This window comes from Mauremys mutica, chromosome 3, assembly GCF_020497125.1.
Source record: "Mauremys mutica isolate MM-2020 ecotype Southern chromosome 3, ASM2049712v1, whole genome shotgun sequence".
NCBI classification, from domain to species: domain Eukaryota; kingdom Metazoa; phylum Chordata; order Testudines; family Geoemydidae; genus Mauremys; species Mauremys mutica.
Window position 1 is genome coordinate 33361975 of NC_059074.1, and position 12911 is coordinate 33374885.

The 12911-nt window shown below is 45.9% G+C and overlaps 1 protein-coding gene across 1 annotated transcript in view; it reads left to right on the forward strand.

Annotated features, from left to right (window-relative positions):
- Positions 1–1386: 1386 nt before the first annotated feature.
- Positions 1387–12911, forward strand: part of MBOAT2 (membrane bound O-acyltransferase domain containing 2) — a 195476-nt gene continuing 183951 nt past the window's right edge. The window contains exon 1 of the mRNA XM_045010158.1: positions 1387–1605. Within this exon, the coding sequence (XP_044866093.1) occupies positions 1534–1605 (72 nt within the window). The 5' untranslated portion in view covers positions 1387–1533. The remainder of the gene's footprint in view (positions 1606–12911) is intronic.

Below are 12911 nucleotides of genomic sequence, written 5' to 3' on the forward strand. Positions count from 1 at the left end.
AAGCATGGAGTAATATTCCATCCTGTGGAGCGCATAAACTCTTGGGCATTTGAGAGGAATTAGGAGAAGAATAGGCACATTGCTCCTGCACTGTTAGAAACAGCCAATTGTTTATATTCCTTAATAATCTCTGGTATCTTGTCCACCTTTATTGCATCCACATGCTCCTGCAACAAACAGTTTTGCAAACCTCCACCATAGTAGCATCCACTGTGATTTTCCTAGCCCAAACTGGGCAATAGTTATCAGGGTAGCAGTTAGGTCCTCAGGCAATTGTCATTTCCTTTTCAGTGGGGACCAGTACTCTCAACCTTCCTAATGCTGTGGCTCCCAAGCTTTTCCCATCCCATTGTGTCAAGGTACCAAACTCCTGTCAAGTGCTGATACCAATGTAATCTTTAGGGTAGGTACTACCCTCTATTTAGTGCTGCTGCCCCAGCACTCCCACACTTGTCCCCCTCAAGTGCTGATATCCTCCACAGTTCAACCCTACCAAGTATTCTCCTTAATCTACTGTCCCTTCTGCTCAGTGCTGGTGACCCTCATTAACTTTGCTATTGCTGGTACAGGCCCTTTAACCCCACCATTGCCATTACCACTCACAATGCACAAGCTTCCCCATAACCAGCCCTCTCCATTGTCTCCCCCAATTGCCGGTACCCCCCTCCAATGCAGAGACATCCTTATTAACCCCTCCCCCCATAGCCAGCACCCTCTCCCCAATGCTGGGGTCTCTTCATTACCTCCCCATTGTCACTGCCCCCTCTCCAATGCTGGGGTGGGGCCCCCATTAACCCCCCCATTGCCACCCCCCAATGCTGGGGTCTCCTCATTACCTCCCCATTGTCAGTGCCCTCTCTCCAATGCTGGGGTGGGGCCCCCATTAACCCCCCCATTGCCACCCCCCAATACTGGGGTCTCCTCATTACCTCCCCATCATCAGTGCCCCCTCTCCAATGCTGGGGTGGGCCCCCCATTGCCACCCCCCAATGCTGGGGTCTCCTCATTACCTCCCCATCGTCAGTGCCCCCTCTCCAATACTGGGGTGGGGCCTCCACTAACCCCCCATTGCCACGCCCCCCCATTGCTGGGGGTCTCATTACCCCTCCCCCAGCATTGCCGTGGCCCCCAGTTCTGTTGACCCTTCTCCATTGTCGGTCCCGCAGCCGCTCCCCGGCAGAAGGCGAAGGCGGGTCACACCCCAGCCCAACCGCCCCAAACCCGGTCCCGCGGCCTCCCTCGGCGCTGGGGGGGAGGTGATGACTGGCGGCTTTGTCCCGCCCTCCTGCTGGGCGGGGATTGGGAGACGCCGCCTGACACTCAACCTTCTGGCCGCGTGTGGAGTGGACAGCGGGACTGTCACTCCGCGGCTGGGCCGCTCCCACCGCCTCCTCCGGCCCCTTGTTGTCACGACGTAGGTCGGGCTCTTCGCGCTGCTGCCGCTGTCGTGGGGAGCCGGGAGGGAAAAGCGGCTTCTCCTGCTACCCCCCCGACCAGTCCCCGTTCTCCCGGGCCGGGGGCGGCGCCCTCGCCATGGCCACCAGCACCACGGGCTCCACGCTGCTGCAGCCGCTCAGCAACGCCGTGCGGCTGCCCATAGACCAGGTGAGGATGGGGAGGCGCCCACCCTGCCCGGCTTCCTGTGGGGAGAGGGGGCTGGCTGGGTTTAGCCCCCTCCACTCCATCCCATCCCCCATCCCTCCCCTCCTCATCCCAGCCATGGCATCTCTCCCCGCATGCACCCCCCCCCCCCTCAGCCCATGGCACGTCTGTGTGTGTGTCTGGGGACAGCCCCCAGCACCTTCTCCCGTGCGTGCCCCGGCACCGGGGTGCCTGTGTGCATAATCCAGCCCTTTGTGTGTGCAGGAACGCTTGTGCCTGCATCCACCCATCTCTGACACTAGTGTGTGTGTAAGATGTGATGAACATGGGTATGCATCTCGTATGAGAATAAGCAACAACAATGCTATTTGTGCAGGTGCACATGGTGTACCTCCGTGTTCTGATAAATACAAAAGCATACATCAGATGGTATTTTTAATACAACACTTGTGCTAAACTGTATTACAGATCTGTAATAAAATTGTGTACATAATACAGTTATATGTGTGTTTACAAATTGCTATGGTGGTGGTTGACTCCTGTGTGTGGGGGTTAGTAGTTATACCAAGGGATTGGTAGAAACCATACGTTCTTTTCCTGGCTTTGTAATTACCTATGTGGCCTCGGGGAAGACATTTAACCTCTTCTTTTTTTTCCTCCCCCATCTGGAAAGGGAGGGATAATATTGACTTGACCTCCCAGAAGTGTCATGAGTGTTAGTTCATTTCTGCAGTTTATGGAACACACTTACTCTGCATTTATGTATTACTTATTTTGTGCATATATGTATCTGTTTATATAAACAAAATGTTTAATAATTAATATATACCCCTGGGCACTGCACTTCCCTAGTGGCTTTTATCTCTGGATGTATAAATACCTGATTCTTTATGTCTCTCAACACATATAAAGTAGAAATTGTTATCCCTATCTTATGGGTGGGGAAACTGAGATGTACAGGTTGAGTGACTTATCCAAGGTCATATAGTATGTTTGTGAAAGAAATGGAAATAAAACTTGGATCTCCTAACTCCAAGGATAAACAGTTTTACAAATATATATGTAATGTTCATAAAAAATGTATTGATACTGTGATGTATGGGTAGAGAAACAATTTTAGAAGGAAGAATAATAAGAAAAACCATGGTGTAAATGTGTAAAGGCTGATCTGGGGCAGAGTGTTTAAGTTTCTAAGGTGATAGTACGGAAACAAAGGAAGCAAGGTAAGGAAAACAGAAGAACTCCTATTATATGTACACAGAAGGAGTTTTACATTTAAGGGGCGTCGCCAAACCAAACTTCACAAGAAAAAATCAGTGGGGACTAAATATTGAGGAAAGGAAACTCACTAGGAAAAAAAGAGTTTTTAATTTTTCTACTCCACTAATACAAGAGTCTAAAAATACCCTAATTCTGTGGCTTCTAAACATACATATAAAAAGATATGACTGTTACAGAAGCTCCCAAAAGCAGGCAATTCTAGTAAATTCTGACACAAGGAGCTAGATACTATGTAGAACTTCAGTTGATTCGGTATGCATCTTGTACTGGTAGCAAGGGCAGTATGTGGCCTAGTGTCTGAACTCTCTTATTTTTAGATTTTAAATTCTTAAAGCACGAACCGTGCCTTCTCTATTTCTGTAAAGCACCTAGAACTCACTTGGATGTTGTAAAACAAAGAATAACAGATAACTCCTCATTTATGGCATGATTCCAGGATGTTGGCATTCGTTATAACTTTCATCACTTTGTGGCATATGGTCACTTGTTCAAACTCGTTTTGATAAATATTGCTGATACATCACTTAAAATTATTTATCCAAAAGACTGGAAGGCCTCCATCTAAAACAGGAGTAGGCAACCTATGACACGTGTGCCAAAGGCGGCACACAAGCTGATTTTGAGTGGCACTCACACCGCCTAGGTCCTGGCCACCGGTCCGGGGAGCTCTGCATTTTAATTTAATTTTAAATGAAGCTTCTTAAACATTTTAAAAACCTTATTTACTTTACATACAACAATAGTTTAGTTATATATTATAGACGTATAGAAAGAGACCTTCTAAAAACGTTAACATGTATTATTGGCATGCAAAACCTTAAATCAGAGTGAATAAATGAAGACTTGGCACACCACTTCTGAAAGGTTGCCGACCCCTGACCTAGAATCTTAATCAATATATGGTTTATAACCTGTATTGTTCTAGTGTTCTGCAACAGATCCTTCTGTAAAATAGGTGCTTTATGAAAAATACTTTGCAGTTATCTAGCAAGCTACATGGAAGCTTCCAGGGCAATTTCAATGAAAACTGTGTGTAATTTAGAAGGTTTTTAACAAGAATGTTAAAATACTCCCTCCTCCCCCTCATTTTTATATTGCCCTGCCCGATGGGCTATTAATGTTGATATGTAGATGTGTACAAAGGAAAATTGTTGTGTATTTTCATTAGCCATGATTTTAGCAATAGTAATGTTGATTTAGAGTATAGATTCAAGGCTTTGTGAAATTATACAACTTTGTAAGAAGTTGTATTTATTGGAGTACTTGTTATACAAAAATCTTTAAAGCTGAGATTTTTGTATAACAAGTCTCATCACAAGACAGATGCATAAAGATATGTTTAATTAGGGAGAGAACACAAATGTTGGATGTAATCAAATGGGATGGAGCAGTGGAGGGAAAAGACTAAAAGGAAACAAAATGTTTGGATAAATTGCTGTATGTGCAAAGGTTATGTATGCCATTCAACAATATTGTACAAACACTATGCATTATAAAAAGCAGATCTGGCTGAACAAGGAAGTACAAAAGGAGTAAAAGTTTTTTGTTTATACTGGTATGGTTAAAGCTGAACAAATCCCTTTTGTGGGAGTTGTACCAGTTTGGCTGTGTCTTCACTGCCAAAAAAGGTGGGTTTTTACAGTGAGATAGGTAATGTGTGTTAACTATTTGCTATAAAAGTCATAGTGGAGACAAGGCTCTAGTTTTTACAGTGAAGTTGCTAGGTGAGATTAAACCCATGTGGGGGGTATAATGTTGACTTTGTCTAACTATACTTTAGTGAAAAGCTCTTGTGTCTTGTCTCCACTAAAATCATACAGAAATATGGCTAACACGTGTTGCTGTTAAAATAAAGTTAAAGAAAAATATTTTTTGTCTGTGAAAACAGCCTAAAACTTGGATTAAGGGTATGATTTTTACAGAAATAGTTATACGAAAATATGCATGTAGACCAGGCTTTAAAGGGGATTTAGAGGTACTACTTAGAAAAACACCCAGTACAGCCAAGGCTTGAAAAATTTACCAAGTACGTACTAGCCAGAGGTATATTTGAAAGACAGGAGAGGATGGATCCACCCGAGAGAGTCAAAGGCAACCACATAGTGAGAGGACCAGTCCCCCTATTTTCGTCAGCTGTGGTGAAAGGGGGAAAGCTGTTGTGACAGATATGGCAATTTCCTGTAAAATCCTTGGGAGACTTTATTGAATGAAGTGTATTTGGGGTCCATTTTATTAAATGAATTGTTTACGTATAGGACCCTACTACATTCAGGGCCATGAAAAATGTGTCATGGACCATGAAATCTGGACTCCCCCCGTGAAATCGGGTCTTGTGTGCTTTTACATACAGATTTCAGGGGGGGAGACCAGCATTTCTCAACCTGGGGGTCCTGTCCCAAAAGAGGGTTGCAAGGTTATTTTAGGGGGATTGTGGTATTGCCACCCTTATTTCTGCACTGCCTTCAGAGCTGGGTGGCCGAGGAGCGTCGGCTGCTGACCAGGTGCCCAGCTCTGAAGGCAGTGCCCTGTCAGCAGCAGCACAGAAGTAAGGGTGGCAGTACCATACCATGCCATCCTTACTTCTGCGCTGCTGCTGGCGGCGGTATTGCCTTCAGAACGGGACTCCCAGCCAGCAGCTGCCACTCTTCAGCCATCCAGCTATGAAGGCAGCACCACCGCCAGCAGCAGCACAGAAGTAAGGGTAGCAGTACTGCAACCCCCCTACAATAAGCTTTCAATCCTACCCACAACTCCTTTTTGGGTCAGGACCCCTACAATTACAACACCATGAAATTTCAAATTTAAATTTCTGAAATCATGACATTTATGATTTTTAAAATCCTATGACCATGAAATTGACCAAAATGGACCGTGAATTTGGTAGGGCCCTATTTATGTATTACTGTGGGCTGGGATTGTACGGGACCTCTCATGGGTGGGAGATGTGACAAATGTCAGACTTGTGGTTTCCGAAAACTACATTGAACAATGTGCCAGACAAGAATGGACTTGTGGAACAAAAAGTGTTATTTTCCTGGGGAATACCTAGGGGAAGGTGATTGCAAATTTCCCACTGCTGGTTATGCAAAAACACAGGGCATAGCTTCATAAGGCTGTGTTGTTGACTGTTGTTTGCTGATCCTCTTACCTGAGACCAACATCAAAGACCCAAGCCAATATAAAGGAAAGCCTGAACTATTCATGGGTGTTCTGGTTCTGAATCTGAGATGGTTATGAACTTGTAACCATGATGAAAACCATGTTGTGGCTTTTGAAGGACTGACACCTACCAGAGCCTGAGCTTGGAGTTGGTGTTGTCTCTAGTAAGCTTTTTAATGTGCATGTAGTTTCTTCTGTTGTCTTTAATATTTTTTTTCTGTAGTACTTTCACCTTATGAATAAATGTACTTGCTTATAAAGAGCTGCGTGGTAAAGTTTGTGACGGTTGGCAGTGACAGTTGTTCATAGCCTTCGGAGAGAAAGTAAAGAACAGCCTCTGACCTATTAAGGCATTCTGGCTTGCTGGGGAACTTACAGTATAGGCAGAGAATTGGGCAGCCTGAAAAAAACCCTGATCAGGAGGGAGAGAGATGCAGGTCTCCTCCCAAAATGGATGACTGAGGGGCTGGGAGCCTAGACTGGTTGCCCTTGTTGGTGGGTGAAATACAGATGCATTTTCCCTGAACTGTGGCAGCTGGGTTTTTTATAAATTTGAAGTTCCAACTTCTCCAGTTGTTGGAAGGGTTAGGAGCTTTCTGTTTCTTTCCCCCTAACCCCATACATAGCCCTCTGATATCAGGATGGGAGTTTCTACTGCACTACCTCTCCCTAAGGCTCTGTTTTTAAGTCCTCCTGCTCTGGTTAACTGAAGTTGCTGCTTCAGAATGCTAATGTGTTTCTTGATAGTTGCACTGCTCCTCAAAGAGTTTTGGATATCAGCACAGAACCTGAGCAGAGTTTGCTAATTTCACTCTGGTGGTGCTTGGCAAAGTTCTGAGCAGTGGCAAAATCACCAGAGCCAGGACTGGCTCTAGGTTTTTTGCCGCCCCAAGCAAAAAAAAATTTGGCTGCCCCCACCCCAGCCCTGGGCTCCCCCCCGCACCTCCCTGCTGCCCCAGCCCTGGGCTCTCCCCCCGCACCTGCACGCCCTGCTACCCCAGCCCTGGGCTCTCCTCCCCCCCCCCACACCCCTGCCGCCCCAGCCCTGAGCTCCCCCTCCCCCCACACCCTGTGCTTCCCCAGCTCTGGGCTCCCCTCTTCCCCCCCCACTAGTGCCCCCGCACCCACATACCCCCTGCCGCCCCAGCCCTGGACTCTGCCCCCTCCACCCGCAACCACCTGCTTCCCCAGCCCTGGGCTCCCCCGCCCCCTCCCCACCTGCACCCTCCTTCCACCCCAGCCCTGGGTCACTGGTAACTTGCTCCCAGGGCAGGTCATTCAGCAGGAATTTTGGATGTGCACAGAACACAGACAGGATTGGTTCCCATATGGTTACAGAACTGCAGTAAAGTGGAACAATTTTCAGCTTGTGTGATTGGAGGATATCTGGGTGCATATTATAAAACTGTCCTCCATAAATGAGGAAAAGTTGAGGTGCCTTTATTATTCTTTTGTTCCACTCTTTGTTTCTATGGGGAATTTGCCAGTGCAATATCACTGTCTTCCTTTTAAACAAATAAAACTTAAAAAAAAAAGGCAGTGGCTGTTGAAAATAGCAATTCCAGTCCTAAAAACCACTGGGAAGCATTTCTTGCTCAATTTTATCTACTTTTTCTACAGCAAATTACAGTGGATCAGTATATTTGATCTGAGAGAAATGAAGTAACAGCTGCCCAAATTGAGCTTGAGCACTCCTGAATTTTGAGGTGTTCAAATCTGGAAGGCAGGTGCTAGATTCCCATTCTGAATCTAGCTAAATCTGGAAAGGAAAAGTCAATTTCTGCTTCCATGGCTCAGAAGTGGAAATCCTCCTACGTGCCTGGTACTGTATCTAAAGCTGCCCAGGTCCAGAGCCTCCCCTCCCTTACTTTCCATTTTAAATTCTAGTGGGATCCACATACCTCCCTTGCTAGGCTTCAGATAGAGAGGGGCACTGTTCATTTAGTCCACCCTATTCCTTCTTTGGGGGCTGCAAGGTGAGGTCACACCAATATCCCTAATCCTGTCTGGGGATGTCTTCTGAAGGGGATATCTGGGCCAAAGCCTTCTACTCCTTGGGCACACTTGTTCCCCAATCACAGTGCCACCCCGCGCTAGCAGTGAGCTCTCCATTCACAGCAAGCTGCAGCATGAGGTTTCAGCTACCATACTCCCTCCCCCTCCCTTTCCTGTTGATAGCGGCCAAGGGAATGCTGGGAAATTTAGTTCTTTCCCTGCTCCAGCGCTGGCTCTATAGGCAGGGAGCTAACCAAGGAACTACAGCTCCCAGGGCTCCCTGTTGGTTCTCAGCTCCCAGGCTGGATCCCTGCCAGCTGCTGCCCCTGTAAATGGGCTGCCCCAAGCAGCTGCTTGCTTTGCTGGTGCCTAGAGCCGCCCCTGACCAGAACTTTCTTTCTACAGATTTGGGAAGACAATTTGACATATTTCATATATGAAATAAGGCATAAGGATCTGCATGTGGAAAATTATAATTGCAATCTAGGGACTAGAAATGTAACTCTATTAAAAATAAAAACTTAAATTCTGCAGAAATTGATAGTGGAAGGCCCCAAACTTGTCTGGGAGCACTTCTCATTGTCCACTGTTGAGTGGACTTTCAAGCCTTGAAAATTACAGAATTAATCTGAATACATAAAGCTACCAGGGCTTTATTTTAACTTTTGTTCAGAGGGTTTTTTCAGCCATCTCTGATAGTCCTGCAGATAGGTGTGGGATGGGTGAGAATTAAAAAAGAAAATCTGGGAGAGAATTAATATTTGAAGGGGATCCAACTTTAAGTACACTCCTCACTTAACATCATCCTGGTTAACGTTGTTACGTCGCTGATCTATTAGAGAACATACTCATTTAAAGTTGTGCAATGTTTGGTTATAATGTTATTTGGTCATAGGGGCTTGGAACGAGGGTGGGCCAGCAGCCCCTCTATCGGGCTTGGAACCAGGGTGGGCCAGCAGCCCCCCTATCGGTCTCCTCTCCACCCCCCACAGCACCTTCTGCCCGCCAGTGCTCCAGCAGATCAGCAACTTCCCCCTTCATCCCCACAGCAGTCAGCTGTTTCATGGTATTCAGGAGGCTCTGGGGAGGAGGGGGAAGGAGCGAGGACATGGCACGCAGCCTCTCCCCCCCCCCCCCCCGAGCCACCTGAATGCTGCGAAACAGCTGATTGCTGCGAGCGGGAGGCGCAGGGAGGGAGGAGGGAGGCTGTGCGCTTCCTGCCCATAGCAATGTTTGGAGGCGTTCAGGAGGCTGGGGGAGGGGGGGGGAGCGAGGACGCGGCGTGCTCAGGGAAGGGGGTGGAGCAGAGGTGGGAAGAGGTGGGCTGGGGCCTTGGGGGAAGGGGTGGAGTGGGGGCGGGCCTGGGGCAGAGCCGGGGGTTGAGCACACCCCGGCACTTTGAAAAGAACAGCAAGAGGAACAGCTGGATGATCTGCCCTCTGACTCCACCACCTCAACCAAGCTTCACAATCATCATTGCTGAGTACAGTATTACATTGTTTAAAATTGTTTATGTATATAATGTCTTTTTTTTGGTCTGGCGAAAATAATTTCCCTGGAACCTAACACCCCTTCCCCCAATTTACATTAATTCTTCTGGGGAACTTGGATTAGCTTAACATCGTTTCGCTTAAAGTCACATTTTTCAAGAACATAACTACAACGTTAAGCAAGGAGTTACTATATTTACCTTCTTTCTCCTACAAGTCTGTGTTCCCTTTTTCATTGGCCTTCTGCCTCCACCGTCCCATCCATACCCTTTCCCCTTGTCTTTGCTCATAGAAGAGGCACCTGTATTGATTCTAGGTCACTGTAGGATGACACTTTGTCTATTGAGGGCATAGTGCCTGCTCCCTCTGCCTCCCCCAGTGGCAGATAAAGATGACTTGTGGCATTTTTGCCTTTGTTGACATAGAAACAGGCAGCAGTGGAGGAGATGGCAGGAAATATGGAGGCAGGAAATATGGAGATGAGCTATGTGGTAGTTGGGAAGGTCACTGGGGGCAGTGGAGGCAGAAGGAGAAGCCCCTGGGCCTCATAGGGATTTAGCTATCCAGAAGGACTCATGAATCCAGCACAAACTGGGTGTGAGTGGACAAAAGTTCCTCTGAGGATCATGGAAACAGAGAAATGTAGGGCTAGAAGGGACATCAAAAGGTCCTCAAATCTAGCTTTCTGCCATGGGGCAGGATAAAGTAAACCTAAACTATCCCTGACAAGTGTTTGTCCAGCCTGTTTGTAAAAACCTCCAATGGTGGTAATTCTACAGGCTTTCTTGGAGGGATATTTTGGAGCTAACTATGCCTGCACTTATCTATTGAACTGTGTATGTGGGTCTTAAGATGACTGGAGAAACTCCAACCATCTTGTGAATTTCAGCTCTCTCGGAGAGAGAACTCTTCTGATTGGCTGCCTCCCTTGCAGCCCTGCCTCCTGGGGAAAAGCAGCCCATCAGGACTGCTGCAGAAAGCCTGAAGAACTTTCTGCCCTCCCCTCTCCTCTCAGGAGCCCACACTATTCTAATAGGAAAGGTGGGGAGGGAAGGAGAAGAAAGAGCCCAGCAACTCTGCTCCGTCCTCTCTTTCTTATTCAAAATTTTGTAGATTCTCAGACCAGAAGGGGCCACTATGATCATCCAGTCTGACCTCCTGTATAACACAGGCCAGAGGATTTCCCTGAATTAATTCCTGTGTGAACTAGAACAAATCTTTTAGAAATACGTCCAATCTTGATTTTAAAATTTCCAGTGATGCAGAATCCACCACAGCCTTTGGTAAGTTGTTTCAATGGCTAATTATCTTCACTACTAAAACATTGTGTCTTGTTTCCAGTCTGAATTTGTCTAGCTTCAACTTCCAGCCACTGGATCTTGTTACACCTTTTGTCTGCTAGACTGAAGATCCCATTATCAAATAGTGGTTCCCCAAGTAGGTATTTATCATTTGATAAAATCGCCCTTAAACCTATTCTTTGATAAACTGAATAGATTGAGCTCCTTGTGTCTTTTACTATAAGGTTTGTTCTTTGATCATTCTTGTGGCTCTTCTCTGAACCCTCTCCAATTTATCAGTATCCCTCTTAAATGATGAAGACCAGGGCTGCACACAGTATCCCAGCATCGTTTGCATCAGTGCAGAATACAGAGGCAATATGATCTCTCTGCTCCTATTTGAGATTCCCCTATGTATGTGTCCAAGGATTGCATTAGACCTCTTGGCTCTAACATGGGGAGGGGAAGTCTGGGAGTTTATGTGCAGCTGATGATGCACCACAACTTCCAAATCTGGTTGAGGCACTACTTCCCAGGATAGAGTCCCCCATCCTGTAAGTATGGCCTGTGTTTTGTATTCTTGTATATGTATTTGGCCATATTAAAATGCATATTATTTTCTCGAGTCCAGCTTACCAAACCGTCCAGATCACTCTGTATCTGTGACCTGGCCTCTTCACTATTTACTACTCCTTCGATCTTTGTGTCCTCTGAAAACTTTATCAGTGATGATTTTATATTTTCTTCCAGCTCACTGATAAAAATGTTAAATAGCATGGGATCAAGAACTGATCTCTGCAGGATGCCTGTGACCAAAGGGATGGCTTCTCTTCCCTTCCTCTCCCTCCCTCCCTGCAACATCATGACTGGGAAAGAGCAGGACAAGAGGAGTGAAGAGTTTCAGGAGTAGGGTGACCAAAATCAGGACAGTCCCAATTTTTGGGTCTTTTTCTTATATAGGCTCCTATTATTCCCCCCCCCCCCGTCCCAATTTTTCACATTAGCTGTCTGGTCACCCTATTTAGGAGGAATGGAAGTAGGGGTGGGGGAGTGGAATTGATGGAGGTTCTGGGCAGAACTGATGAGGGTAGAATTGATGGAGAGTTAGGGGAAGAATTAATTGCTGGGCAGGAGGAAGGGCTGATGTAGGGGTGAGAGCTTTGCAGCAGGAGCCACAGTCATCTTAATAAACTCGGAAGCGTTGGCAACACAAATTGTCACTGTCAGTGGCATTGGAGGGGGGTGTGGGATTAAAAAATCAAGAAAACCAAAAACATGATATAATTTTTATTTAGCCCAAAAATCATGATTTCTTTTTAAATCTCATGATTTTTGGAGGTTTGACTTGAGCTTTTTGAAACTTAAGGTTGACAATATTGAGTTACAATGCTACAGCTATACCAGTGTGATTATATAGCTATAGTTCTGCCAGTCAGTTTCGCCATGTAGACAAGTCCTTTAAGTGCTTTTTTTTCTGATTTTGTTTAAGCAACATAAACTAAACCAGAAAAAGGCACCCTTATTCTGGAATAAGTGTGTCCACACAGGGAGCAATAGCAGAATACTCTAGTGATAAGATGCTGGTAAATTTCTCTGTATAGACATGTCTCTGGTCTCTCTGATCCACCTGTTTGCTGAGCTCTTGATCTTAAGGCTACCTGTCTCTCTATGTTAAAAGAAGCAGTAAAAGAAGCAGTAAGGATTAAGAGTGGCACCTGTATAAGAGGGACTGAAGATCTGATACAGCTTGTAGGTTTGCCAGAATCTTTGGTAATGTGCAGGAAAGGTGATGTGTATGGCTCCTTGCCAGTTGTGGCAACAAGTTGTATAAAGGGTCTAGCCTTAAACTACATGAACAAGTATGTGTCTTTAAAGGTATTATATGGACATGGATTAAGAATCATATTTCAAAAATACTGTTACTAAAACCTTAGATTATGAAAACTGAATTCATTGTCTGTGAAGGCGGTGCAGGGGGAAACAACCCTAAATAATTTTCTGCTGCTTCTGTGATTTGTTTTGTTTTTTTCATTTCACTAGGATGGTGGAAATAAACTATTTATTGCAGGAATACTGTGTGTGGCTGATTAACCATCAGATCTCA